The sequence below is a fragment of the Neoarius graeffei genome, chromosome 20 (assembly GCF_027579695.1).
Source record: "Neoarius graeffei isolate fNeoGra1 chromosome 20, fNeoGra1.pri, whole genome shotgun sequence".
NCBI lineage: Eukaryota > Metazoa > Chordata > Actinopteri > Siluriformes > Ariidae > Neoarius > Neoarius graeffei.
In genome coordinates, this window is record NC_083588.1 from 65,688,068 (window position 1) to 65,712,145 (window position 24,078).

Genomic DNA, 24,078 nt, shown 5'->3' on the forward strand with positions numbered 1-24,078 from the left:
TGACAAAGTTTTCTAATGTAGAAGTATCTCTGTGCATGTTAGCTATAACTTGGGAATCTTCCTGATTTGATCAGATTCATCCAGCATTTAAGTTTAAAATAAAAGACTGATAGAGTAGAGGGGTGCCAATACTTTGTGCAAACAGCAGTAACAGCTATCCATCACTGGAATTCATGGCTGTGGATGTGTGATTTCAGTCATTTTGAGACACAAGAAACAATTTGATTTAAATTATTGAATGGTTTTTATTTTAAACATTCTGACACATATATTATTAAAATGAGGTTTAGAAGAAAAAAAATAAGAAAACAACTATGGTCTTGATATAAAAGCTGTGACTTTCTCACTCTGTCTTCTACACTCATTTACCTCCCTCTCCCTCTCTTCTCACTTTTATATTAGTTTTTCTCTCCTTCAGCTCTTGCTCTCCAACTTGCTCACTCGCTCTGTCAGCTCCTCAACCATCTCCCTCAACTCCTTCACCTCGTTCTGCAGAGCCTGAACATCCTGAGAGAGAGAGAGAGAGAGAGAGAGAGAGAAAGGGGTAGAGAGAGAGAGAAGGAGAGAGAGAGAGAGAGAGAGGGGTAGAGAGAGAGAAGGAGAGAGAGAGAGAAAGGGGGTAGAGAGAGAAGGAGAGAGAGAGAAAGGGGGTAGCGAGAGAAAAAGAGAGAAGGAGAGAGAGAGAGAGAAAGAGGGGAGAGAGAGAATGAAAAGATTGTAAGATCATAGATAATATGTAATGCTTTCAGAGCAGTGTGATTTGCAGTGGCTGTGTGTGTGTGTGTGTGGGGGGGGGGGGGGGGGGGGGTGCTCGTACCTCTCCGTTTCCATTTTTCTGTCCCCCAGAGGAGGAGGATGTGGTCAAGAGGCTCTTGATGACTTTGAACTCTTTGTTCTTGGTGGTGGCGACGAAGCCGTCTTTCAGAGAGATCAGGATCGGTTTCCCTTCTTTACCCGCGAACCAATCATCAGCCTCGACCGACGGCTCTGGACCGATGGTGTCGGGGTACAGGTCCTCCTGGAACAGGTCGGACTACACCAAACACAAAACAACACAAAGGATAAAGCTGAGCAGCGGGAAACTAACTAACTAACTAACTAACTAACTAACTAACTAACTAACTAACTAACTAACTAACTAACTAACTAACTGTCTGCCTCCCTCACTATCCATCTGTCTGTCTGTCTGTCTGTCTGTCTGTCTCACAATCTATCCGTTTGTCTGTCTTCCTCACTATCTATCCGTCTGTCTGTCTGCGTCACTATCTGTCTGTCTGTCTCCCTCACTATCTATCCGTCTGTCTGTCTCTGTCTGCCTCCCTCACTATCTATCTATCTGTCTGCCTGTCTGCCTGCCTCACTATCTGTCTGTCTGTCTGTCTGTCTGTCTGTCTCCTTCACTATCTATCCATCTGTCTGTCTCCCTCACTATCTATCCGTCTGTCTCTGTCTGCCTCCCTCACTATCTATCCATCTGTCTGTCTGCCTCACTATCTATCTATCTGTCTGTCTGTCTGTCTGTCTCACTATCTATCCATCTGTCTATCTGCCTCCCTCACTATCTATCCATCTGTCTGTCTGCCTCACTATCTGTCTGTCTGTCTGTCTGTCTGTCTCCCTCACTATCTATCTATCTATCTATCTATCTATCTATCTATCTATCTATCTATCTATCTATCTACAGTGGTGCTTGAAAGTTTGTGAACCCTTTAGAATGTTCTATATTTCTGCATAAATATGACCTAAAACATCATCAGATTTTCACACAAGTCCTAAAAGTAGATAAAGAGAACCCAGTTAAACAAATGAGACAAAAATATTATACTTGGTCATTTATTTATTGAGGAAAATGATCCAATATTACACATCTGTGAGTGGCAAAAGTATGTGACCCTTTGCTTTCAGTATCTGGTGTGACCCCCTTGTGCAGCAATAACTGCAACTAAATGTTTGCGGTAACTGTTGATCAGTCCTGCACACCGGCTTGGAGGAATTTTAGCCCGTTCCTCCGTACAGAACAGCTTCAACTCTGGGATGTTGGTGGGTTTCCTCACATGAACTGCTCGCTTCAGGTCCTTCCACAACATTTCCATTGGATTAAGATCAGGACTTTGACTTGGCCATTCCAAAACATTCACTTTATTCTTCTTTAACCATTCTTTGTTAGAACGACTTGTGTGCTTAGGGTCGTTGTCTTGCTGCATGAACCACCTTCTTTTGAGATTCAGTTCATGGACAGATGTCCTGACATTTTCCTTTAGAATTCACTGGTATAATTCAGAATTCATTGTTCCATCAACGATGGCAAGTTGTCCTGGACCAGATGCAGCAAAACAAGTCCAAACCGTGATACTACCACCACCATGTTTCACAGATGGGATAAGGTTCTTATGCTGGAATGGAGTGTTTTCCTTTCTCCAAACATAACACTTCTCATTTAAACCAAATATTCTATTTTCGTCTCATCCATCCACAAAACATTTTTCCAATAGCCTTCTGGATTGTCCACGTGATCTTTAGCAAACTGCAGACGAGCAGCAATGTTCTTTTTGGAGAGCAGTGGCTTTCTCCTTGCAACCTTGCCATGCACACCAGTGTTGTTCAGTGTTCTCCTGATGGTAGACTCATGAACATTAACATTAGCCAATGTGAGAGAGGCCTTCAGTTGCTTAGAAGTTACCCTGGGGTCCTTTATGAACTCGGCGACTATTAGATGCCTTGCTCTTGGAGTGATCTTTGTTGGTCGACCACTCCTGGGGAGGGTAACAATGGTCTTGAATTTCCTCCATTTGTACACAATCTGTCTGACTGTGGATTGGTGGAGTCCAAACTCTTTAGAGATGGTTTTGTAACCTTTTCCAGCCTGATGAGCATCAACAACGCTTTTTCTGAGGTCCTCAGAAATCTCCTTTGTTCGTGCCATGATACACTTCCACAAACATGTGTTGTGAAGATCAGACTTTGATAGATCCCTGTTCTTTAAATAAAACAGGGTGCCCACTCACACCTGATTGTCATCCCGTTGATTGAAAACACCTGACTCTAATTTCACCTTCAAATTAACTGCTAATCCTAGAGGTTCACATACTTTTGCCACTCACAGGTATGTAATATTGGATCATTTTCCTCAATAAATAAATGACCAAGTATAATATTTTTGTCTCATTTATTTAACTGGGTTCTCTTTATCTACTTTTAGGACTTGTGTGAAAATCTGTTGATGTTTTAGGTCATATTTATGCAGAAATATCGAAAATTATAAAGGGTTCACAAACTTTCAAGCACCACTCTATCTATCTATCTATCTATCTATCTATCTATCTATCTATCTATCTATCTATCTATCTATCTATCTATCTGTCTCCCTCACTATCTATCCATCTGTCTGTCTGCCTCCCTCACTATCTATCCATCTGTCTGTCTGCCTCACTATCTGTCTGTCTGTCTCCCTCACTATCTATCTATCTATCTATCTATCTATCTATCTATCTATCTATCTATCTATCTATCTATCTATCTATCTATGTCTGTCTGTCCATTCCTCTTTCCATCCACCCAAACATCTATCTATTCTGTCCATCAAACTATCTGTCTTCCTGTAAATCCATCCATCCATCCATCCATCCATCCATCCATCCATCCATCCATCCATCCATTCACATGTCTTTTTATCTACTGTGTGTTTATAAAATGTTAGCAAGTAGATGCTGTGTGTGTGTGTGTGTGTGTGTGTGTGTGTGTGTGTGTGTACCTTGCGTGGTACAGTCATGACGATGGGCTCACACTTTCTCTCATGCAGTTTATAGAATCTGAAAAGATGGAATAGATTAACATCCAGGCATGCACTCTGTGTGTGTGTGCGTGTGTGTGTGTGTGTGTGTGTGTGTGTGTGTGTGTGTGTGTGTGTGTGTGTGTGTGTGTGTACCTGGCGATCTCACACTTGTTGACCTCCAGTCCTCTCTTGGGCATGTAGCCCATCCCCTTCTGACTCTCTTTGCTGCTGTACATGGACAGATAGTGGACAAACGGAGCCTCATCTGTCACCTCAAAGTACCGAATACTGCTGTCACCCTGTCAGAACACACACACACACACACACACACACACACAGAGCATAAGACAATCTGAGAGCCACACATCATTAAATACATAGTGCACTCAGGGCTAAGCTGTGTGTGTGTGTGAGAGAGAGAGAGGGAGAGAGAGAGTTCCTTTCACCTTTCCACACAGGTAAACGATGCCTGTGTCAGGATCGAAGAACGGCAGCAGAACTCCACTGCTGGTGTCGAGTTCCTGCAGAGTGAGCGGCTCACTGAAGTTGTTCTGAAACACACACACACACACACTTGAGTGTCATTAACACACCTCACTTCAGGGCCCATTTTAGTTCCTACAGTTTAGTTCCAGGGACATTTTCAGTTCTTGCTCTACAGCAGTAATTCAAAGGGTGGCCTCTAGATGGCGCCGACAGACCAACATTAGTGTTTGTGTGTCGTTCCATGTCCATATTGTGCATTTTCATTAGAGAAAGTCCATCCATCCATCCATCCAGACCTCCAGCCATCCATTCACTTATCCATCCATACAGCCACCCATCCATCCATGTGCTTATGTAACTCTGCACTCACCCACACGTACATCTACCCGCTGATCCATCCATCCATCTTTGTCTATCCATCTATTCATCCATCCATTTATATCTCTAGCCATATCTGCCCATTCATTCATTTCATATATCTGTTCATCCATATATCCATCTGTGTTTATCTGCAACTCTGCATCCACCCACACATCAACCTACCTGCTGATCCATCCATCCATCCATCCATCCATCCATCCATCCATCCATCCATCCATCCATCCATCCATCCATCCATCTATCTTCTTCTTCTTCTTCTTATTATTATTATTATTATGAAGGTTGATGAGATCCAGATGGACTCAGGACACCTTTTTCCCCTTCAAATGTAAACTATAAGCTCCACCTCTAATGCTACTGGAACCAATCAGGGGTGGATTTCCCAAAAGCCTCTAAATGCTAAGAGCATCTTAACTAGGAGAGAGTGAGTGTTCATTGTGATGCTCTACCATTTAACGATGATCTTTGTGCTATGATGCTTTTGGGAAACCCACCCCTGATCACAGTTCCTATCTTACAAATCTCAGTTTAACCAATCTCAGAAATTTAAACAATAAAGATGCAGATGAAAGCACTGCCACTCACTGGGTCCCAGAGCGCCACCTGTCTCTCACTCATGCGGCTGAAGCCAGTGGTCAGGATTTTCCCCTCGGACACAAACACGGCCCGCACCGGCCTGGAGCCCTCGTGAGGCTTGTCCTTTTCCTGAAACACAGGAATGTTTAACTGGTTTAACACTACAATCTTAAATGCAACTATAAACGGATAAAAAAAAGCAAGACGCCATTCTTTAATAAATAGAAAGTTGTAATCGTTGGCAAATTGACAAGTGGAATAAAACACTCATGGATGTGTGATTATCGGAAAACAATCAACAGAGACTCTGCGTCATCACTGATTATTTTCCCAGAGCAGCACCACACTGTGTTTTATACATGGTAATGAATCATACTGTACGTGTTAGTTTTAGGACGCACTTTGATGACGGTGCCTTTGCGTGGGTCCAAGACACGCAATTTCTTGTCCTTGCAGGATGTGAGGATTTGAGAGCCGTCGTGGTTCCAGCAGGCGCTGTAGATCAGATCGGTGTGCACAGACTCGAGTCGCACCACAGCCTCGCCGCGAGCCACGTTCCACAGGATCACCACATTATCGCAGCCTGCGAGGAAAGAGTGAGGGTGTGACACAGGAAACACACAGCAGAGGGCACTAATTACACACATCCAGGCCAGATGTGATGTTTCATTGCTTCATCAGCACGTATATGTGCTGCAACTGTAAGGTGGGGTTTACATTAGACCGTATCAGCGGATCATCAGATTAACGTTTTTAAAACGATTAGCGTGCACACAGCAACACCAATACACGGATACGCTCGGCTCCGCAGGCATCCTGCGCTCCAAATCACTCCGCCCTGAACAGCGAGTGCCCTCTGGAGGGTGCGCACTCCGGCCCTGCGCAGCTCACAGAGCGCGCGAGTGAAGCGCACGAGCAGTGATTCGGGACTGAGCCGCTGTGTGTGTGATCCCAGCGCAGATCACTTACCACTTGCAAGTGGAAGGATGGCAAGCCTAAAGACAATCATAACTACACAATGGGCAGTATTTGCATCAGTATTTGCAGTATTTTCATACTTTTATACTCTTTAATGAAAGGTGATACAAGGCGGAAGTCCGCGCCGTTTTTCAGCAGTCACGTCACATGACCAACGCCAGCGAATCAGGAAGGTGGATGTCACAGTGACGTTGTCCAATGACGACGCCAGCTAGAGCTCAGCACAGCGTATCCGCGTATTCTGAATGTTTACACAGCACCGGAGCTGACACGATCTGGATTGAATACGTGGACCCTGGCGGATTCCCGTTTCCCGGCGTTTCTAGGCGTTTTAATGTAAACGGACAGTGCATCCGCAAAGAAAACGAGACAGATACGGTCTAATGTAAACTTGGCCTAAAAACTTGTCTGTTTTCAGATTTAAACCTGAAGTGGGCGTGGCCTAAACCTGGACTTTTTTTCTTCTCTTATTTATTTAAACATTAACCACTTTACTAAATCACTGGAAAAACCCCAGATGTAGAAATGCCATGGACTACTTTTTTACACACACACACACACACACACACACACACACACACACACACACACACACACAAAATTATTAGTTTTGTGTGTTCCTGCCTGAAATATTTTCTAACCAATTTACTTGTCTCTATTTCCCAAAATATAAATATATTATTGTCTAATTTAAACCACCGTGTCCCTGACCAGGCTGTTACTAAGGATGAAAGAATAAATGCTGTAAATACATCATGCAGCGCTGCACACGTGTTAATATTCATTTTAAGGTTCACAATCATGTACATATTTTTGTTAATGTTTACGTTAATGCTCATTAGCTCATCTGGTCATGAGACCGATGATCTGTTGCCATGGCGAGGCGTCCGTCATCCACAATTCGGTTAAATCATATCTCCTCCGTCAGTTCTCCACGGATTTCCGTTTTGATTATTGTGTTTGAAAAAAACATCACTCCACACAAAACTTGGTCATTGTTTTTTTTTTTCAAATTTTTTGCTAATGAGTTACTAATTAGACCAAATTAACAAATTTTCCAGCCCTCTTACCAGAATCATATCTCCTCTCTCATTTCTCATCCGATTTCAGTTCTGATGGATGTTTTGGGTCGATCTTTGCTTGAGGAACAAAACTTGGTCATGTCTTTGCTGATTTTCCTGTTGTAAACAATTTGTTTATAACTTTGTTTATTTTCAGTTAAATCGTGTCTCCTCCCTCAGTTCTCAATGGATTTCAGTTCTGATTGTTTTATATGAAAGAACTCGACCGTCTGCACAACACTTGGTCGTTGTCTTGTCAATTTTTTGCTAACAAATTAGTCATTAGGTCACTTAATTAGGTCATCTTCTGCTAGTTCTGAGTTATTAGGACAGCACGGTGGTGTAGTGGTTAGCGCTGTCGCCTCACAGCAAGAAGGTCTGGGTTCAAGCCCAGCGGCCGGCGAGGGCCTTTCTGTGTGGAGTTTGCATGTTCTCCCCGTGTCCGCATGGGTTTCCTCCGGGTGCTCCGGTTTCCCCCACAGTCCAAAGACATGCAGGTTAGGTTAATATGGGATGGCCTTATGAAAATCTACCATGGTTTACTATGGTTTTACCATGGTTTTTATGTAGTAACCATGATTCTTCCATGGTATCTCATGGTTATTCTAAGTACTATGAACCAACCATAGTATTACTATGGTTCATCCATGGTAGTAACCATGGATCTACTATGATATTTCATGATGATTCTAAGTACTATGAACCAACCATAGCATTACTGTGGTTTATCCATAGTACTGCAGTAGCTGTGGTAGCATCATAGTTGTATGTGTAATAGGTCATAGTAACTACGAAATTAGTTTAAAAAGGGATAGTATGGTTTTTTAAAGGATGCACTAACTGTAGCATTACCATGCTTTCGTCCAACAGTCAATGCTGTAGAGAAGGATCTCGATTAACAGCCCAGATACATTAACATTTACTTAGAACCTAAAAATTTAAGTGAACATTGAGGTAAAATGCACCATGGTTTTCATGGTTACCCAAAAAACCATGAAAACCATGAATAACTATAAACCATGGTAAAACCATGGTTAGTTTTCATAGTAAAACCATGGTTAATTTTCGTAAGGGCGGCCTTGGGCTGAAGTGCCCAAGAGTGGCGGCGCGTACGTATACAGCGGCTTTGCTCTCCTGTGATGAACTAAATTTCGTTGTACATTTGTGCAGTGACAATAAAGGCATTCTATTAACACATTTTTCTTCTGACTAGAATTGTATCTCCTCTGATTTATCATGGGAATTCAGTTCTGATGGATGTTTTGGGTCGATCTTCCCTCAGGGAACAGAATGTGGTCCTTTGTTGATGTTTCTGTTGTAAACAGTTTGTTGTGGAGGTTGGTCCTCTCTCACATCGTCACATTTCAGTTCTGTTTGATGTTTTGGTCGTCAGGGTGTTTTGATGGCAGGACAGATGAGCTCCTACATCCTTGACGTTCTGGTCTTAATCTTCATGTTTATATTTATGCTGTATTTGTATTACTGTTTGTAGTCTTTTTCTTGTGAGCTTCGTATCTCACCACTCGCTTGCCGCCTGTATGAAAGTAAAAACCTCATGCTGACACGATTTTTTCCTTGTGTTCTATTGTATCCCAGACCCTATACAAACATCTAGTCTTGAACCTTTCTGGCAGGATTTATCAAAAGAATTCTGAGTAGCTTTTCCCGTATTCGTACAGATATTAGAACACATTCTGAATAATGTAATAGTATTCAGTTACGTCTATAATATACGTGTATACAATGTACTGTATGTCAATAAGAATGTTAGAGTGTGCGTGCGTGCATGCGTGCATGTGTGTGTGTGAGAGAGAGAGAGAGAGAGAGAGAGAGAGAGAGAGACCTGCAGTCATGAGGACATTGTGTGCAGTCGGGTGCCAGCTGAGGATCCCAACACGCTTCGAGTGACCATCCAACTTTACCACTGGCTCCTTCAGAGGAACCGTCAACCCCCCGTCAGGAATCTCCCAGATCTAACACACACACACACACAAGCTGATGATGTCGCTCTCCTGCACCTTCTGAGGCCTCATTCCAGATGTTCAGGATTCAATTCGATAATAACACAGAACCACAGCTGTAAAAGGTCAAAGTTCAAAGGTCAGAGCCTCTCACCATCACACTGCAGTCCTCAGAGCCGCTGGCGATGATGTTGTCATTGTGTGGACACCACTCGATGTCCAGCACAGGTCCGGTGTGTCCACAGACGGTGGGCTGAGACATATCAATACGTCCCGTCTGTAGGACAGACAGACAGAGGAATGATGAGTGTAGGGATATAATGCGATATAATGCATCATCACCAGCAGGGGGTGCTGTGTTACAACACTCACAGGGTTAAGCGGCTAGAGATCATAGACATATAAACATAGACGCCACATTCTGCATAGAATCATACGTCATCCTCGCCGCCATATTAGATGTGGCAAAGTGGAGATTCTTCAACCGTCTCTGGTATAGCGTCTAGACAGTAGCCGAGAATAAAGATGCCTCATTCATGTGCTGCGTTTAACTGTACCAACAGGTTTACCGTCCAAACGAGATCACATGGGATTACCTTTCACAGGCGAGACTGGAAAAATACTTTTCATTGTATTTGGTCATTATAGCATAATTTTACGAACAGATTTTTCTGAGGGGCGGCACGGTGGTGTAGTGGTTAGCGCTGTCGCCTCACAGCAAGAAGGTCCTGGGTTCGAGCCCCGGGGCTGGCGAGGGCCTTTCTGTGCGGAGTTTGCATGTTCTCCCCGTGTCCGCGTGGGTTTCCTCCGGGTGCTCCGGTTTCCCCCACAGTCCAAAGACATGCAGGTTAGGTTAACTGGTGACTCTAAATTGACCGTAGGTGTGAATGTGAGTGTGAATGGTTGTCTGTGTCTATGTGTCAGCCCTGTGATGACCTGGCGACTTGTCCAGGGTGTACCCCACCTTTCGCCCGTAGTCAGCTGGGATAGGCTCCAGCTTGCCTGTGACCCTGTAGAAGGATAAAGCGGCTAGAGATAATGAGATGAGATGAGATTTTTCTGACTTTGTGGCTAATATGAAGGATTTGGACAGAACAGGTCAGACAGTCAGGATCAGAGAGGGAGCTGTTCCTTCAGTCTTCAGTTTCCCAGCTCATCTCCACCGGGGAGGTGTAGAGTTATAAGCAGTGAGAATTAGAGAATACAGTGCCACACTATGATGAGCGTTTTTGAACGTATGATGAACGTTTTTAACCTTTCTGAACGTGAAGGAATCAGTGATGTATTTGTTTTGGTATGACGTTAGAACCTGGCCGAACTCAGTTTGGCGCTCATTCAGCTCACTTTATTCAGCGAGAGCAGGTCTGTGTGGTAACTCAATAAATAAAACAGTACATTTTTATTTTCATTCACTATTTCCAGTTTTTCCACTATTTCCATCATTTATCATATTCAGTCTTGTAGGTTGGTTATTGTGGCCTCAGGTTTTGGTAGCTTGCTACGGTATGCTGACTGATTAGCTTACCTGAGCTATCTATCGCGGATCTGTGGCTAGTTTGCAGTGTACAGGGTATTTCGCACACTATTTATAACCATCACATTAAAAGTTATATGTGTTGTTTTGATGCCTGTTTGTTTCCAAAATATATACGTGTGTGTCTTAATGGGTGAATAAAAGGCAACGAGTTAAATATTATTGTATAAAGGGGCTTTATGAAGTTCAGTCCATTTACTTGCATTGGTTTACGGGGAAGATTTGCCACATCAAATATGGTGGACACTCTGACGTATCCCAGCAATGGGCCACCAGCTCAATGCGGCGTCTACGTTTATATGTCTATGCTAGAGATGATGAGATGAGATGAGACACTCAAGTAATCCTGAAAAAAGGCAATGGCGATGTGTGGACATCTTCACAATTAATAAATGAGATCGTAGCGCTGGTGTTGAGCTGCAAATCACGCAGGAGGTGATTGTTTTACGTAAAGGGACTACGGAGAAGATGATGACAGAATATTTTCTGCAGTTCCAATGACAGCCCTGAATTATCTCATGAACCTTTAAAGAACTGATGAAGAACTTTTTCTTCCAGGAGTGTGTGGATTAGCTGGGTACTAATGGAGTGTGTGTTTAGCAAACACCAAATTATTGCTTCTTAATACCTAGAACCTGCCAGGAATTTACAGTAAGAGTGAGACAGAGAGGGTGAGACAGAAAGTAAGACAGACAAGGTAATACATTGAGAGTAAGATGCAATAAAAAAGTGTGATGAAGAGCATGAGACAGGGAGGGAGAGAGAGGGACAGACAGACAGGGTGAGGCAGAGGATGAGACAGACAAGGTGAGGCAGAAATAGTGAGACAGGGAGGCAGAGTAGGTGAAATAAAGTGAGACAAAGAGGGTGAGACAGGAAAGGTGAGACAGAGAGTGAGACAGAGAGGGTGAGACTGAGTGAGACAGAGAGTGAGGCACACAGTGAGACAGAGAGTGACACAGAGAGGGTGAGACAGAGGGAGTGAGAGAGTGTGGCAGAGAGAGTGAGACACAGAAAGTGAGTCAGAGAGTGAGACAGAGAAGGTGAGACAGACAGTGAGACAGAGAGGGTGAGACAGAGAAGGTGAGACAGACAGTGAGACAGAGAGGGTGAGACAGAGAGGGTGAGATAGAGAAGGTGAGACAGACAGTGAGACAGAGAGGGTGAGACAGAAAGTGAGACAAATGGTGAGACAGAGAGAGTGAGACAGACAGACAGTAAGACAGAGAGGATGAGACAGAGAGTGACAGAGACGGTGAGACAGAGAAGGAAAGACAGATAGTGAGACAGAGAGGGTGGGACAGAAAGTGAGGCAGATGGTGAGACAGAGAGAGTGAGACAGACAGTAAGACAGAGAGGGTGAGACAGAGAAGGAGAGACAGACAGTGAGACAGAGAGGGTGAGACAGAAAGTGAGGGAGTTGGTGAGACAGAAAGTGTATGACAGAGTGGGGGGGGGGTTGCACTTTCATGAACCCTGGTTCTTATTTAAAGCAGAAGTTAAAGAAGCTGAGAAGCTGGGAAGTGTTCAGTGCGTGAACGTCATTTCTTTGCTTTAACACTGGATGCTCATGTATGCTATATGACCAAAAGTATGTGCCCCCGACCATCACATCCGTATGTTCTTGTTGACCGTCTCGTTCCAGATTTATTCCCCTTTTACTGTTACAATGAGCTCCACTCTTCTCTTTTGGGAAGGCTTTCCACTAGATTTTGGGGCGTGGCTGTGGGGATTTGTGATCATTCAGTTCAGCTATTAGTGAGATCAGACACTGATGTTGGGATTTTGAGATGATGAGGCTCCAGTTCCGGTTCATCCCAAAGGTGTTGAGTGGAGTTGAGTTCAGTCAAGGTTCTGTGCAGGACACTTGAGTTCTTCACTCCAACCTTCACACACCATGTCTTCATGGAGCTCCTGTGCTTTGTGCACAGCTGCACTGTCGTGTTGGAACTGGAACAGGTTTGGAGTCTGAGTTCCAGTGAAGGGAAGCAAAAAAGTTTCAGTGTACAGAGATGTTCTATACAACTGTGTGCTTCAAAGCCTTGGAGAATATGTGTGAACACAAAATATTTAAAAAGCATAGAATGACATCAAGCCCTTTTTGCTTTCTTTAAGTCAGAAGGTAAAGGCTATACACACACACACACACACACACACACACACTGAATTAAATTCACATGGGGAGAAAAATCTGATCATCAATATGTTTCCATGTTTAAGAAAAGTTTGATTGTTTTATTTCATGTTAAAAAATTTTGTGCTTAATCTTTTAAATAATTTCAGCTGTTAAAACTTTTGTCTCTGTTTCAGCGTTACATCAGTAACTGATGTGTGTTTCTGAAACAGGCAGCTGTCCTTCTCACACACTCAGTCTGCTTGCTTGCCATCACCACATCCTGTGCAGACGTGCAGATATACAAACTGCCCAAATATGGCAAAGAAAGCGCGCAACGTGTGTGTGAGAGAAGAGAGAAGGAAAAATACAGACGCGTGAAAGATCTGATGACACTTGATGAAGAAACCTGACTTCCTGATTTGCATATGATGAGTGATTCGGTCAGATGAGTCAAGTGATATGTCGACTCTTTTGACTTGGCTCTTTCAGGTGAAAGCTGAGAGCTGATTCACATACAGGAGCATCTTCTTTCTTTTCTTCATTTAAAAATTATTTTTTTGCAAATATAGTTAATGACATTCATCATCAAAATGCTCCCACCAAAATAACATTTTCAAGTTGTCACCTGTTTTCAGCATCTGTGCTGACTGAATGAATCAACATGAAAATGTAAAATGCAGTGCACTTAAATGTTATTTTGTGAATAAAAAAAAAGTAGAGTACGAAAATACAAAACAATTTCAGTTAAAGCAGAAAAAACACAACACCACAAAATTAGTTTTGTTTTGAAATAAATAGCAGTTAACAGAAAGAGTCGACTCACTGGTGAGCTGAATCAAATGATCTGATTCATTGAACAGAGCTGGAGCTTTTTTCAAATTCAAATGCTGACACAGAGAGAGAGAGAGAGAGAGATGTGCAGTTTTCTCAGATACAAAACTGATATGAGTTTAGTTTTTCTTTTAAATTATTTTATGAATGAAAAGTGCACTGGTTCTTATAAACTCTCCTTAGCACCTGTTTGTGTTTTTCTGCTTTAACAAACTCAGCTGATAAAAAGCTGAATAAAGAATCCATCAGGAAATGTGTCAAAGCAAGAAAAGACAGGAACAGCTGCAACATGAAAACGTGAGCTAGTCATCATCACAATTAATTGTTTGTTTGCTTGTTTACTATTTAATCAGGGCCTTTAAGATGGCTCCATTATGAAAACATAAATACATTAACTACAAAAGATTAAATAATACTTAAGTATTAATTCACTTCCAATGGATATTAGTATTAAAGATATTAATAATATTACTGATTACAAAGGAATACGATAATCCTCTCTGAATGCTACAGCTCTGTGAGTGTCTATTAATTCATTGCTGTGTTGCTGTGATCCCATCACAAGTTCACCTGTATTTGGTTTTTAATTTTGGATAATGTCTTATAACGTCTATTGCTATACGTTATTTTAACGTTCCTTGTTAACCTGGTGCTCACCTTGCTGAGCGGCAGGACGATGAAGGCTCCTCCTCCGCTGGCGTCCACGATCATGGCCACGAACTTTGGGTTGACGGAGCAGAAGTTGCTGTCCCACGTCATCTGAGAGATCCTGATGTCATCGTAGCACTGGTCCGCCTTCACGGCTTGACCGAAGACGTGACGAAATTTACTGGACCTAACGACTCTCCGGGACATGATGAGCTGCAGAGACGGAGAGGAAGCTGGAGCGTTAGCGAACAAATCTTTGTCCGGCGTCCTCAGATTTACAGAATTTCTACACTTTTCTAAGATGAGGATGAACTACGATTGCGAATTTAATCGTCTTTTATCCATGATCAGATTCAGACTCAACTAACTGACTAATCGACTTCATCGACGATAATGTTATGAACTATACAGGGTGTCGGTTTGGTTGCACACTGCAGAGGAAAATATATTTCATATATATATATATATATATATATATATATATATATATATATATATATATATATATATATATATATATATTTACTTACTTTACTTGCATTAGAAGATATTTTATCTCAGATTATGTTTCATGTGTGTGAATAGTGTGTTCTCGTCCTCGGTGCGGTTCTTTAGTCAGGTGGAAACACAATGATCTCATTCTGAATCTCAGTCCACTTCTGAGAAAACTCAAGTGAGAAAGTGATTCTGAATTGAATCACTGGATGAAGTGAATCAGTCATGCCATGTGTTTTGGGTTGTAGCATTAATTTACTTCTAAACTGAGCCAAAGGACAGAGCTGTAGTGCTGCAGAAACACCATGATTTCTGGAGATTTGAGAAATTAAACACAGGATGTGAAGCAGAAAACATTATAAACTCATTCTCTATATCACTAATGAATCATTTATTGAGCTCCAGCTCCATGTTTCCCACGATCTGGTGATTTTTACACGTATTTCATTTCATACACGTTTAGCTTTGTCTCATCAGCGTATTTCTGACCAGTGAAGATGTTTTCAGCTCTACATGCACCTCAGGCTAATTTTTATTATTATTATTTTTATTAGGTTAATTATGTGCAGTGTGAAACCAAACAAACCAAAAGAATCAATTTCACTCTGATTCAGATTCAGCAAATTAAATAGTTGTAGAAGCATTGTTATTCAGAAACTAGTCAGTCAAACTCTCACATTTTTTAATCTGATGAAGAAATACACATGACTGGAAGACCTACAGTTTAAAAAAAAACACTATACAGGGTATGAAGGGGAAAATAGTTTGTCAGTGAGGTGTGTCTATCTTTGGAACATCATTAACATGCACAGATGCTTTCATGGTTTATTGTCAAAGGTAATGAAATTGCAGCCCACTTCAACATTACAGAACCATTTGCCGCTGTTTTACCTTTGACTAAGTTCAAAGATTATTAGAAAGGAATATATTATGATGTGTGAAGCACCAAAGCCACTGGTGAATTCATTAAAAACAACAACAACAACAACAACAACACAGATTTGTGATAATAATCGCTTCTATATTTACATGCACTGAAATCAACTTGGGGAAAAGAGTTCTTCAAGGGTTATTTCAAGATATTTAAGGTTCATAGCTTCCAAAAATCAGAAATCAGTGATAAGGGTTCTGTGCAGAACCTTCATAAGCTTTCCTCAGAGGAACTGAAGGACAGTTAGATGAAGTGACTAAATGGTGGAACAGAGCAGGTTCATTTTGGGTTGCACATGCCCTGGATGCATGAAGGTGCTCTTTTTTTTTTTTTTTTGCTCAGTGGTAAAACTGTTAAACAGGAAATGTCTTAAAAAGGAAGTGCACTGTTCAAGATGGCAGACAAGAAAAAGGAGAATAGAGGGCAGAGTGATTTTATTTCTGCACTTTCAACACCAGACCGTAACAAAATAGTGCTAAAATGCACATACTGTAAATCCCGAATATCTCTAAAATCCTTCATAACTTTTTTAAAAATCTTTGAGTCTTTTTCATTTGAGTGTTATGAGTTCTTTATGCACAGAGCTTCATCCTGCATCATCACAACTGCATGAAATAGAGGAAGGAAAGAGAAAGAGGATGCTGGTGCATTTTATTTTGTCTTTTTTTTTGTTTTTTTCTTTGCATTCTCGTCTTTCTTTACTGTCAGAAAGTAGACTTTTGGCTCATCACGGTGTTAATCGAGGTCTTAAAGAAAATCTGATACAAAAGAACATTTGAAATTCACACTGGAAGTAAACTCATTCTGAGAAGGCTTACACACCCGCGTACACACACGTTTCTACAACGTTGCCAAAGTTCCAGAAGGTCTCGTGTTCTGAGAATGTTATTCCTGACCTTCAAATAATGTTCTCTGTGAGCTGATCTTTATTATTGGTTTTCAGCATTTCTCACGAAACACAATACAGTGTTCATGGAGGCGAGTGTGAGATTTCCGTTAAACCACATCCGACTGAACAAACACACCAAGACCTGAGACACGCCTGTGTGTCCTCTACAGCTTGTTCATGTTTAGCATTGGTCTTTACGGTATGTAAATGAGCCTCTAAACAATCATGTACGTCATTGTGGTTAAATTACGAATGAATAAGTATTAATGCTTCCATAATAACATTATTATGCAGCACTGACTTCATGGTTTGATGGTTTGAACTTTGTCACGCCATTTTTGAAAGCATTAATGGTGAAAAAAGATGTAGCATTAATGACACCATGTCAGTGATGATCGTTTGTATCCGAATATCTTCGAATTCAGCATCACATATCCATTATATCAGAAAATGACCAACACTAACGCTTAACTGCACACTTTTACACTATTTCCAAGTGTTCAGTTATTCATCTGCACTCTTGGAAATAAAGGTACCTTTATTTCAGTACTTTTCCTTGTGGGTAACATGGTACCATCAAAAGCATATCATTTGTACCTTTAAAGCACATACTTCTCATCTCATCTCATTATCTCTAGCTGCTTTATCCTGTTCTACAGGGTCGCAGGCGAGCTGGATCCTATCCCAGCTGACTACGGGCGAAAGGCGGGGTACACCCTGAACAAGTCGCCAGGTCATCACAGGGCTGACACATAGACACAGACAACCATTCACACTCACATTCACACCTACGCTCAATTTAGAGTCACCAGTTAACCTAACCTGCATGTCTTTGGACTGTGGGGGAAACCGGAGCACCCGGAGGAAACCCACGTGGACACGGGGAGAACATGCAAACTCCGCACAGAAAGGCCCTCGCTGGCCACGGGGCTCGAACCCGGACCTTCTTGCTGTGAGGCGACAGTGCTAACCACCGTGCCGCCAAGCACATATTTATACCTTTAAAAATATTTTAAGGTACATAATTAGACCTCTAATTTACTTTCAAAGCTTTTCTTGCTTCAAAAACACTACATGCACATGAACAAGTAAATGATAGTACACATAAAACATACAAATATTACATCCTTGATGGTACCACATCAGCAGCATGGAAAAGTACAGTCTGGTACCTTTAGTTACTCTTATCATTCATGTGGATAAAGTGACCTTTAAAATGATTTAAGGTACATAATTATCTTTTCCATGCACCTTTTTAAGTACACTGAACTAAAGGTACTGAAGGAGTATGGTTGGAGTACCCTTTTTTCTGGGAGCGTAAAACTAAACATGTGCACCATTTATTTGTTTTCGCTTTGGACCTTCTATGCATGCCACCAGTGCACATGATGTCAATTTTATCATTAAGGCTTTTTTTTTTTATACCCCAAAACATAATTTCTGAACATGCAAAAGTTTCAAACATCTCATATGTACACATTTGCATATCTTTCTTTTTCATGTCAAAAAAATAAGTGACGAGACTTTAGATTCGCTCACACTGATTCACACCGGTTCACTGTACCTGCAGCTGGAGGCGGGGCAGGGTTCGGATCCGGTTCTGGTTCTGGCTGCTGTCGAAGTGGACAGCAGGTGAGAATAAGAACAGAGAGACAGACAGATGGACAGAAAGAGAAGTGTGTAGGAGCTGGGAGACTTCTGCTAAATAACAGAGGAAGTGAAAGTTTTACGGTGCAGATGAAAATGGGAGGTGTCTCTCGTTCTGTCGCCCTGAGCCACTTCTGCTCTTCTTTTTTTCCTTTTAAAGAGTTGCTCAAAAAGCCTCCCATCGTCTCTGTACCATGTGACTTCCATTTAGTGACTGATAAAAAGCCACACTCGAGTTCTTTGATAGTTTCTTTCGAAGCATCAACACATACAAACAGAGCACCAACTTCAAAATTTCTTCATGAAACAATATAAACGTAAACGTACACATACAGTGGTGCTTGAAAGTTTGTGAACCCTTTAGAATTTTCTATATTTCTGCATAAATATGACCTAAAACATCATCAGATTTTCACACAAGTCCTAAAAGTAGATAAAGAGAACCCAGTTAAACAAATGAGACAAAAATATTATACTTGGTCATTTATTTATTGAGGGAAATGATCCAATATTACATATCTGTGAGTGGCAAAAGTATGTAAACCTTTGCTTTCAGTATCTGGTGTGACCCCCTTGTGCAGCAATAACTGCAACTAAACATTTGCGGTAACTGTTGATCAGCCCTGCACACCGGCTTGGAGGAATTTTAGCCCGTTCCTCCGTACAGAACAGCTTCAACTCTGGGATGTTGGTGGGTTTCCTCACATGAACTGCTCGCTTCAGGTCCTTCCACAACATTTTGATTGGATTAAGGTCAGGACTTTGACTTGGCCATTCCAAAACATTAACTTTATTCTTCTTTAACCATTCTTTGGTAGAACGACTTGTGTGTTTAGGGTCGTTGTCTTGCTGCATGACCCACCTTCTCTGTAGATTGAGTTCATGGACAGATGTCCTGACATTTTCCTTTAGAATTCACTGGTATAATTCAGAATTCATTGTTCCATCAATGACGGCAAGTCGTCCTGGCCCAGATGCAGCAAAACAGGCCCAAACCATGATACTACCACCACCATGTTTCACAGATGGGATAAGGTTCTTATGCTGGAATGCAGTGTTTTCCTTTCTCCAAACATAACACTTCTCATTTAAACCAAAAAGTTCTATTTTGGTCTCATCCATCCACAAAACATTTTTCCAGTAGTCTTCTGGCTTGTCCATGTGATCTTTAGCAAACTGCAGACGAGCAGCAATGTTCTTTTTGGAGAGCAGTGGCTTTCTCCTTGCAAACCTGCCAAGCACACCATTGTTGTTCAGTGTTCTCCTGATGGTGGACTCATGAACATTAACATTAGCCAATGTGAGAGAGGCCTTCAGTTGCTTAGAAGTTACCCCGGGGTCCTTTGTGACCTCGCCGACTATTACACGCCTTGCTCTTGGAGTGATCTTTGTTGGTCGACCACTCCTGGGGAGGGTAACAATGGTCTTGAATTTCCTCCATTTGTACACAATCTGTCTGACTGTGGATTGGTGGAGTCCAAACTCTTTAGAGATGGTTTTGTAACCTTTTCCAGCCTGATGAGCATCAACAACGCTTTTTCTGAGGTCCTCAGAAATCTCCTTTGTTTTTTGTCTCATTTGTTTAACTTTATCTATTTTTAGGACTTGTGCTTTTGCTCCGCCTACTCAAGCGAGTAGGACGCTTCTTTGCTTTGCTCCTGCTTGATCTTTATTTTATTTTACTTTTTCACTTAATTTCCACTATTTCTTCATTTTATTTTTCACCTTTACAAGATAAGTTAGCTTTTAAAACAAAATACCAGGAGGCAAAAAATCCAGGAGATCCTGTAGAAAATGCACAGAACTAGAACAGAGGATTTCTATCCTGGAATCAAAGATTGATGCCCTGCCAAAGACAGACGAACTAAGAGCGATATCTCAGGAAAGGAGTACAGAAACAGTGGCTGAGAATGCAGAGATTGCACCCCGACAGGCCGATGGCATTGCAGATCGAGTGGATGAATACATCGATCTAACAGGGCAAAATGTGAGTACAGAAAACTGGCACATGATGGGTGGCAGGCCCAAAAATAAAAACAGAAGAGTAATTACCTCAACACCAGTTTGTTCTGATACTATGCAACCCATGCTCCACAGCCATGCTATTAGAAATAGAGCCAGGTCTACAAACTACAATAGGATTTACAGTCCTATGGAAAATCCACAGCCCATAAGGCTTCAGAACAAATTTGAATGCCTCAGGGATGTGGAAGCGGAATTTTCAGGTGGACAAGCACATCATAGAAAGAGATCGCACCACAACCAAAGAGCTGTGGGAAGAGGCAAAAAGCAGCTCGTAACACCACCTGATCCCACAACCCTTGTTCTTGGTGATTCCACTGTAAGACATTTAAAAGGACATGGGATGATTATTTACTGCCTTCCAAATGCATCCATCTCTGACACCAAAGACAGCATTTTGAAACTCATGTCCAAGCATAAAACTATCAAACGTATTGTTGTGCATGTGGGAGCAAATGATGTTTTCAGAGAACAGCTGTTTGTCCAAGATGATTTCAGAAAACTTTTTTCTGATCTCTATAAGACTGGAATACAATCTTTTATCAGTGGCCCACTCCCTGCAAGGGGAAGCTTTGCATTTACTAGACTCTTCAGTCTTAACACCTGGCTTGGAAAAACTTGTTTTTTATTTGGTATGAACTTCATAGACAATTTTAACCTTTTCTGGAATCGCAGAGAATTCTTCAAGCCAAATAGCACTGAACTCAGCTGGATTGGGACCAAAGTTTTAGCTGATCACTACAGCCTCTCTCTCCAGCATGCATTCTTTTCTCAGCCAACATTGAGCAGAACTGCTGATAAGATATCACAGACTGACCCAGTTACAGATATCAACAATACCTCTGCAAAGTCAAAACAACCATCCATGCAAGCACATCAGAGATGCTTCAACAAGGACACACAGCCATCTGGGGCAGACTGCCAAGAACCATCTGGGGCAGACTGCCAAGGACATCAACAATCACATGGAGAACATGTTGTTAACAATGGGCAGCCACAGATATTTGCATTGCCCATCCAGATTGAGGATCTGACCAAAGACAATCATGCCAAGGCTGCATCATCCACATCTCGACCCCATGCAAGTATCACAGAGACTGTCAGGGAGACAGTCACCACAGAGACAGTCATGGAGACACTCACAAAGACCTCACCAAAGTCCCAATCTCAGTCTTGCTCTTCTGACTTTGTTGTACCATTTCCATCTCCCCCCTGCATGGATTTCCCTAAAAGTATGCAGAGATTGCTGCCAATGGCTGCACTTTCTTTTTCCAGCCCAAATCATTCACGACAAGCAGTGTACCCAGTTCATCGAAAATCAACCAACAGACTGAATTGTGTTCGCCCAGGACTTTCAGCTGGCTACCAATCTTTTTCACCATCTAAAAAATACATGACATCTCCAATCTTTCCCCCTCCCAACCTCATGGAACATACAGAGAGTCTTGTATGATGTGCTGTGGCTCCCTGCATTGGGTGTAGTTTTGAAAACAAGCTGGGACCCAGTATGCCTATGCCATTCTCTATTCCTGTGTTGATAAGAAATAGAAAACATAGAGCATATTTAACCCAGGGAGTAAACCAGTCTATTCTCCTTCCTGTTTCAAAACAACATCAGAGTGCCCAAGCAGATATTACTTCTAGACTTTCTGTAAAGCTAGCTCTTCTGAACGTTAGATCACTTTCAAACAAGTCATTTTTAATTAATGATCTTATCTGCAAACACAATCTTGATTTTTTGCTTCTAACTGAAACATGGCTGGATCAAGCAAAGAGTGCTACCACCCTTATTGAAGCAGCTCCCCCAAATTTTAATTTCATGAGTGCTACCCGACATGGGAAAGGTGGAGGGATCGCAAATATATTCAAAGCCTCTTTTCAATGTAAACAATCCTCACTTGGTGATTTTACATCCTTTGAACACTTATGTGCACTTGTTACATGCTCTCCTAACATATTGTTATTAACTATTTACAGGCCTCCGAGACATTCAGCCAAAGTTTTCTGGAAGAGTTTGGTGAACTGTTGTCAGTCATTTGCTTAGAGTTTGACTGTCTTATTATATCTGGGGATTTTAACTTGCATGTAGATAATCCTGAAAACACTTATGCCAGAGAACTACTTGCACTTATTGACAACTTCAACCTAGTACAACATGTACAGGGGCCGACCCACTCTCGTGGTCATACCCTTGACCTCGTTATCGCAAAGGGTCTTACTGTTTCTACTACTGTTGTTGACCTGGCCTTATCTGATCATTTCTGTGTTTTCTCTGATGTTTCTATGTCCCCTCACATTCAGAACAGCTCAACGACTATGGGTAGGAGAGTCATAAACGACAACACGTGTTCTCTTTGAGCAAGCTCTCTCTCGGATCTCAACTAAAATGTCAGACTCTGTAGACGACTTACTGTAAATTTTTAATTTAAATATAACCCAAATTATGGATAATATTGCTCCATTCAAAATCAAAAGAGTCAATGACAAGCAGAAAGCACCATGGAAGCAACACCCAGCTGTTAAATTGCTAAAGAGAGAATGTAGGAAGACTGAAAGAAAATGGCACAAATCTAAACTTCACATCCATTATCAAATCCATAAAGAGATGCTTTGTAAATATAATTATGAAATTGGTAAAGCAAGACAGTCTTTCTTCTCCAACATCATCAACAGGAATATGAACAATGCCCGTGTGCTATTTTCAACAGTAGAGAAGCTAACTAATCCCCCACCACAATTAGCACCTGAACTTCTCTCAGTTAATAAATGCAATGAGTTTGCATCCTTCTTCAAAGGTAAAATTGATAAAATACGACAGAATATTGCTCATAATATATCTCAGTTGCAAATAACTGAAAAACTGCAATCACCAGTGACACAGACAGACAATTTCAACACAATGTCAGAATTTTGTTTGACAGATTACGAGACTCTTGAAAAAACTGTACAAAATCTCAGTTCCTCAACATCTGAATTGGACATTCTGCCCACCAACTTTTTTTTTAAGTCTGTTCTTCACCTTATAATTACAGATGTGCTTCAGATCATAAATACATCCCTAGAGACTGGCATTTTTCCTGTGTCCCTGAAAAAAGCCGTTGTAAAGCCCCTACTTAAAAAGAATAATCTGGATGCTTCAGTATTGAACAACTACAGGCCAATATCAAATCCACCATTCATCGGGAAAATCCTTGAAAAAATTGTCTTCAATCAATTAACTGCCTTCTTGATATCAAACAGCCATTTTGATAACTTTCAGTCAGGATTTCGTGCCAATCATAGCACTGAAACAGCGCTGATTAAAGTTAGAAATGACATACGGTACGTCTTAATACTGATGCAGGCAAAACATCGGTCCTGGTGTTACTGGACCTCAGTGCAGCTTTTGATACTGTTGATCACAACATACCGCTATATCGACTTGAACACTGGGTTGGGTTGACTGGTAAAGTTATCAATTGGTTAAAATCATACTTAAAAGATAGAAGCTTCTTTGTTACCATGGGAAATTGTACCTCAACATCAATGTCCTTGACCTGTGGTGTTCCCCAGGGTTTGATCCTTGGACCATTACTATTCAACCTTTATATGCTCCCACTTGGACAAATTATCAAGAACAACTCAATTTTGTATCACTGCTATGCAGATGACACCCAAATTTATTTTGCTCTATCACCTAATGATTATGCCCCCCTTGAATGTCTCTACCAGTGTATCGACCAAATCAACAACTGGATGTCACAAAATTTT

The 24,078-nt window shown here is 41.5% G+C and overlaps 1 protein-coding gene across 1 annotated transcript; it reads right to left on the bottom strand.

Moving 5' to 3' along the window:
• Positions 1-220: 220 nt before the first annotated feature.
• Positions 221-18,416, bottom strand: coro1a (coronin, actin binding protein, 1A). Its single transcript, XM_060902264.1, has 11 exons — positions 18,224-18,416; positions 14,354-14,557; positions 9,370-9,492; positions 9,098-9,227; positions 5,617-5,798; positions 5,225-5,344; positions 4,219-4,323; positions 3,926-4,071; positions 3,752-3,809; positions 818-1,033; positions 221-507 (listed from the first exon to the last, which is right to left on the bottom strand). Exons 2-11 carry the CDS (start codon positions 14,549-14,551, stop codon positions 415-417), a joined length of 1,371 nt encoding a protein of 456 aa, XP_060758247.1. The 5' UTR covers positions 14,552-14,557; positions 18,224-18,416; the 3' UTR covers positions 221-414.
• Between the last annotated feature and the right edge of the window lie 5,662 nt (positions 18,417-24,078).